The sequence below is a fragment of the Ammodytes marinus genome (genome assembly GCF_949987685.1).
Source record: "Ammodytes marinus genome assembly, chromosome: 3".
In the NCBI taxonomy this organism is placed as follows: domain Eukaryota; kingdom Metazoa; phylum Chordata; class Actinopteri; order Uranoscopiformes; family Ammodytidae; genus Ammodytes; species Ammodytes marinus.
In genome coordinates, this window is record NC_137232.1 from 32370725 (window position 1) to 32377870 (window position 7146).

Below are 7146 nucleotides of genomic sequence, written 5' to 3' on the forward strand. Positions count from 1 at the left end.
GAATGTCGATAGTTAGCCTGCTATCGGTGTATGAATGTGTGTGTGAATGGTAACGTGGGAAAGGAAAACAGGTCTCCCTTGCAAAAGAGTCTCCGGTCTCAATGGGATCTACCTGTATGAATAAAAGGTTAAATAATAAAAAATAAATATATTATAATGGCCCAACAATGGGCTGAAGGAGGCTATATAGAGAAGGCAATGTTTTTCTATCTGATACTGCAAAAACAACAACTGTATTGTGTCTGGGAATTAAACAGTAATTTCCTCTCTGGAACATTGGACCTAATGATTTGCTAATAATGTTGTAGATATGAGAATTCACTGTCGTCAGCAACAAACACTGGAGACACACACACACACTCACACACACACACACACACACACACACAGACAGACACACACATACACACACATACACCCACAAGCACGCGCACATACACACACAGACACACACACACAAGCGCGGACACGGACACAGACACACACACACACACAGACACACACACACACACACACACAGACATACACCCACAAGCGCGCACACACCCACACACACACACACACACAAGCACGGACACAGACACAGACACAGACACAGACACAGACACAGACTCACACTCACACTCACACTCACACTCACACTCACACTCACTCACTCACTCACTCACTCACTCACTCACTCACTCACTCACTCACTCACTCACTCACTCACACCACACTCACACACACACACACACACACACACTCACACACACACACACACACACAGACCCCCCCCCCCGCCCCACCCCCACACACACACACACACACTCACAATACAGACCTTGCCAGCTTGTGTAGATTGGAGAATATGCCCACAGGTACGTTCTCGATGAGGTTATGGTCCAGACTTAACGTGTTGACACTCACCAACGAAGCAATCGTCTCCCACGGGATATTTATCAGGTTGTTGTAGCTCAGATCCAATTCTTCAAGAATCTCCAAGAAGTCCTGTATAGGGGGGGAAAGGGCAGGCAAAATATTAATTAATTAATTCTCGTAGTTCTCTCTCTCTCTCCCTCCGTCCCTCCCTCCCTCCCTGTCTCTCTCTCTCCCTCTCTATTTATCTCTCTTTCCATCTAAAAAATCAAACTTGTAATTTTCTTTGTGTGAGTGTGTGTGTGTGTGTGTGTGTGTGTGTGTGTGTGTGTGTGTGTGTGTGTGTGTGTGTGTGTGTGTGTGTGTGTGTGTGTGTGTGTGTGTGTGTCGGCTCCTATTTCTACCGTATTAAATTCTAATATAAAATCAAATGAACAAAGCAGCAACAAAATTGGCTCTTGCTTCAGATAAATGCTGCATTTTCTTTTCCACTTTGAAAATGTACTACACGGAATCTCATATTATTTGATTCCCCTATAAAAGGAGCATAGAATAAATATGTTTGTACACAAAAACAATTGGTTAACTTAAGTTACGTTGTCAAAACATATTGTTGTGTAGAATTGTTAAAAAAAAAGGTTAAAAGCAAATCTACTGAATCTATCTATCTATCTATATGTGTGTCTGTTGTCTGTCTGTCTGTCAGTCTGTCTGTCTGTCTGTGTGAGTGCGTGTGTGTCTGTGTGTGCGTGTACCTGGAAAGCTCCCTCCGAGATGCTGTTGAGCTGGTTGTTGGCCAGTATCATGTGCCTCAGGTTGACCAATCCCTGGAAGTGTGAGTCGTCCAATGAGGTGAGCCGGTTTGCGTCCAGATGTAGAGCGTGTAGATCCTGCAGGTCTGCGAAGGCATAGGGACGGATCTGACTGATCACATTTCTGCTCAGGGTCAAATGGATCTGGATTGGAAGAGAAAATATAGTGTTATCGAGATACACACACACACACACACACACACACACACACACACACACACACACACACACAGAAGAAATTGATCTGGATAAGAAGAGAAAATATGGAAGTGTTGTTTGGTTACGTTGCTTATTTGTCAATTAACACAAGGCATATATGTATACACAATAAACGCATGCGCAAACGCACACACACTCACTCACTCACTCAGATTCTCAAATTTCCAACTGTCTGTAAATGCCCCTCGACAACCCTTTTTTATTTTTTTCATATCTTTTTTTCCATAATATCAAACATAGACACACCTAGTATAATGGGGGTGCATTAACATTGTTTTAATACATATTAATTACTTTACATTGTCCCTATGGAGCAAATAAAGATAATAAAAAAAACTCTAATATACTGGATCCACTTTTACTGTATTTTAAATATCTCCAACTCTGAAAAAGTTCCATTTCTGTTGCAGCAATAATTTACTCTTGAGGTTAGACATGACATGTTCTAGAATGTCACTATTTCTGTTCAGGGAGGTCAAAGGTCAAAGGTCAAAGGTCACTGTGAGTGGATGAATCATCCCCATCGAGATTATAAGGCTTTGATTTTTTTTTAAGATAATTTTGATGACCTGCAGTAAAGGTCCACAGGTTGGATTTGAACCCGCGACCACTGCAACGAAGGCCGGAGCCAATATGGTACACGCTCTATCCACTACGCCCCATGAGTTGATTCTTCACTTAAAAACAGTTTAGTAGGTCTTGCCTGTGGGGGATTTAACTAGCGGTTTTGGTTACAGAACAGCCTTTAAATTTTAAATTAACCTTTATTAATAATACGCTGCTAATTAATACCAGAGTAGAGCGGGTCAGACCAGATAGGGGATTGGGATTCATTAATTAAAAATCACTTTACAAAGGTCAGGAGTTTGCAGAGCTGCTGATAACATGCGGTGTGAAAAAGAAGAAATATATCTGGCTCTTAAAGGTGTAGCCAGTGATTCTCGAGAACACTTGTTGTCAAAAGAATGTAATGTCAAAATCAGTGAATATCTCCTCATGATCCTCTACCTGTTCGTAAGGTGTGCGCAGGGCCGGATCTAGGCATAGGCATTCTAGGCACGTGCCTAGGGCCCATTTCCACTAGGTGGCCCAGTGAGAAAGATTTTTTTTTTAATTTTTTTTTTTTTTATGTGTGTTTGATACTAACATCATATTATGCAAATCGTCACCCTCTTAAAATAATGGCCTAAGTAATTTTTTCAGTGTTTTCAGGAAACACAAAAAACTTAACCAAAGATTGAATATATGATATTCATTAATAATTTCACTCAAACAGGTTATGTCAAAAGATGACTCTTGACATTGTAATAACAATTTCTGTCAATTATGTAACATAATAGGAATAAACCCTTTATATTAATGTTTAACTTGTGACTTAAGCCATTTTACACACTTGTGAAATGTCCTTAAAAAAAATTAACATTAAATTTTGACCTAGGCAAAATAAAATGGCCTAAAACACACTCTTGACATTATGGTAATATCGTATAATGGCCTATGTCAAGTAAAATCACATGATCTGTTCATCTGAGGATTTAGGCCATTTTACCAGAGGTGGCCAGCATCATAAGGAGTTGATTTAAGCAAAAAAAACATTTTGGCCAAAAAGTGACTTAGGCCATTATTATATTATATATATTTTAAGAGGGTGACGAAATGTAAGTTATCATTCAAAAAAAGGAATATTATGTTTTGGTCTGGATAGTTAATAGCCTAATAATTGAATCAGTTCATCCGAGGTTAACTTATCGCTCGGTATTGAGTTTATTTAAAACAATTGGAAATGGGGCTGCCCTCAGTTGCCCATGCACTGTGTATAGTCTATAGCAGTGGTTTTCAAACTGTGTATGAATATGTGAGAAAAAATAAATAACAAAAAAGATTTTTTTTTTTTTGAGTTTGTGTTTTTTATATTAACATCACTGCATAGCTGGACAAGAGTTCTTCTGCTTCGTTCCTCTCACTACATTTAAATGCATTCACTATATTACAGAGAAATAGGTCTCGTTAAAGAAAAAGAGCACCAAGCCCAACCCAGGGGACCCTGCATACATTTTTTTATTTTAAATTAATATTTTAACAGAGTTCGTCTGCTTCGTTCCTCTCACTGCATTTAAATGCATTCATTATATTACAGAGAAAGATGTCCCATAAAAGAAAAAAAGCACCAAGCCCATCCCAGAGGACACTGAATTATATGTTTTCTATATTAATATTTTTATGGAAAATCCATATGTCTTTCTTGAATAGCTTTTAATTCTACTTAATTTGAGCCAGTATCTCCAAATTATGTGTTCACACAACATTTCTCAGATTTAGCCTCTTAATTTCCCTCTCAAAGTGCACCAAATTCATGCATTTCACTTTAAAAAGGTAGAAAAAATCTCCCGGGGGGGGGCATACCCCCGGACCCCCCTAGGAGAGTCAGGATCTCGGCTGGCTACTATTTTCACTAAGCTGGACATTGGAGGCACTAGCGATGAACTGGGTGTGTGAATGACATTTAACAATAGTCATTCATTTGGCCATGATAACATTTGAGAGGGGGGCCCTAATCAAATTCGGCTTAGGGCCTTATGAAGGCTTGGGCCGGCTCTGCTCCCCGGTTATTATTTTAGTCGTCAAACCAGAGTTTTCCTGTGCGGCGGCTCACACCGGCGATGTCTCACTGTGAATTTTGCCGTTACCCACCACAGAGTTCCACGCCAGGTTTCACCAGGTGAATCGCTGCTTCGCTCGCGCAAGGCTTTTGTGTTAGATCAGGCTTGCACGAGTGTTTTAACTTTATGTTGAATAAAGCATTGCACTGCACTGTTTTTCATCCAGTTTGAAAAATTGCTCCCACACTGGACTCTGCACGCACCTTACAGAAATGCTCCTGCAGTGAGCTCACGGACAGACGTGAACTTGCATACACGGTTACGTTTCTCTTTACTCCCGTTTACAACAAACGCGCAACTCTTAAACAAATGAATGAGCATAATACTCTTGTGGCAGTTCAAATGTACGTAGTTTTTCACCAAATCGTGAAGTATCCGTTTGGAGGGGGCCCGAAAAAATGCAGTATGCCTAGTGTAATCTTTCCTCTTAATCCGGGCCTGGGTGTGCGCAAAAGAAAAAAAATCTGGCATGACATACCAAACGTTATGCGATTGGTTGGCAGATCCAGAGTGGCACTGGGCAGATCCAATAGTTTTAAACTTCAAGAGACACCTGCCTTCAAGTGAGTTAACGTTTGTCAATTGAGCGATTCCAGACCTTCTGTACAAATGAAATGAAGTACGATGGTCTGGTAGGACCGGGCTACACATGCCCCGCTATTATGTCTCAATCTTTGCAAAAACTTCTAAAAACATCTGTGGCACTCACCGGCAAATTATTAAAATCCCATTTCCCATGTCGCATTGTGTGCCAGCAAACATCAACTTACAGCTCTGGACAAAAAATAAGAGACCACTATGTTTGAGTAGAATGAACATTTTGGTTTTATACTATAAACTACTGACAACATTTCTACCAAATTCCAATACATTTTTTGTCATTAAGAGCAATTCCAATAAGTAATGTAGAGATGACGATTTAAGAAAAATCCAGACTAGTCTCTTAATATTGTATTACTAATATAACATATTTATCCACTTTCAAGTTATTTATCAAACACTGAGGAAGTCTCATGCTGAGATGAGTGACTGTATTTGGCATTAAGCTTGTCACCATGTTGGTATTTTTTATTTTTCTCCACCTCCGTTCCAAGATTACTAATAGAATAATTAATTGGTGAAATCCATAAAAACCTCATCACAGCTTTCAGCCTTATTCAACATGTTGTGCTGGAAGACACACACACACACAAACACAAACACACAGACACACACACACACACACACACACACACACACACACACACAGACACGCACACACACACACACACACACACACACACACACACACACACACACACACACACACACACACACACACACACACACACACACACACACACACACACACACACACACACACACACACACACACACACACACACACACACAGCTTTCAGCCTTATTCAACATGTTGTGATGGAAGGAGCAGATGTTCCTAATACAGGATTTTTCTGCCTTCAGTTTGGAATAAACATAACAACTCGCCTTGAATATCTTGTATTTATTTTCCTGAACAGTTCACACTTTTATTCACACTTTTAATTGTTTATTTGTTTATTAAAATGATCCCTGCACCAGTCAGCTACTTCTACATGTTTAAAGCTGAGTAGGTTTCTTTCATCAGATTTCTGAATGATTAAACACTCTGACTCATATGCTTTCAACCATTCATTTAATTTCAGAAGTTATTCTTAAACCTGCAGTGTGTAGAATTTTGGGTTTTATTTCCTAGCAGATTTTGTAGAAAGTAATTATATCCATAAGTACATTTAATTTAGTGTATAATAGCTGAACAAAAATGTTTTTAATTATTATTTTTTCCCTTAGAAAGGGTCTCATATATGTCCATATTTCTGCATATTCTGATTGGTCAAAATGAACATGAGCTGTACACTTTGACCAATCAGAGCGAGGCTCCGATTCTCTGTTCCTATTGGCTGTTGGGACTGTCCATTCACTTTGGCACGACTTTGTTGGTGTAGAGCGTGTCAGGGAGGGACCATAGGGGAGGGACCAAATGGGAGAAAATTCACTATTCATCACTCACCAGACTTGACATATTAGCGAAGTCTCGATGCCGTAGTGTAGTGATAAAGTTGTCCATGAGCCTTAGCTCCGCTATCTGTCCGTCTATGTTGGGCGGGACAAACAGCAGGCCCGTCTTAGCGCAGAGCACGGTGTAGGGAAGCAGGTTCTGACAGGTGCAGTGCTTTGGGCACAACATGGCTGACACACGGCCCGGCAGAGAGGACAGTAGCAGGAAGAGAAGCACCCGGCGAACCAGCAGGGAGGAAACAGACTCCATTTTGGATCTAATGCTGGAACACACAGAGAGAGAGAAGAAGAAGAAGAAGAAGTCAGTTTAGGAAGTTTGTTCTGGTCACTTTCTCATGTGTTGAGAGAGAGAGAGAGAGAGGGAGAGAGAGAGAGACAGACAGAAAGAGAGAGAGAATGAGAGAGAGAGAGAGAGAGAGAAACACAAAGCCAGTTGATGCTAAGTCTTAAATGGGAAAATGAATAGGGTAACATTTTTAACATATATTTATCATCATGAAACGTTGCCAGTTCATTACTGACATTATATGGTTTAGCAA

General features: G+C 40.1%; 1 protein-coding gene across 1 annotated transcript in view; it reads right to left on the reverse strand.

Moving 5' to 3' along the window:
* The window catches only part of LOC307248463 (leucine-rich repeat and fibronectin type III domain-containing protein 1-like protein), a gene marked incomplete at both ends in the record, with an annotated part of 47930 nt that extends 41073 nt beyond the window's left edge, over nucleotides 1–6857 (reverse strand). The window contains 3 exons of the mRNA XM_080024860.1: nucleotides 824–990; nucleotides 1614–1814; nucleotides 6600–6857. Coding sequence (XP_079880986.1) covers nucleotides 824–990; nucleotides 1614–1814; nucleotides 6600–6857 — 626 coding nt within the window. The remainder of the gene's footprint in view (nucleotides 1–823; nucleotides 991–1613; nucleotides 1815–6599) is intronic.
* Nucleotides 6858–7146: the final 289 nt, after the last annotated feature.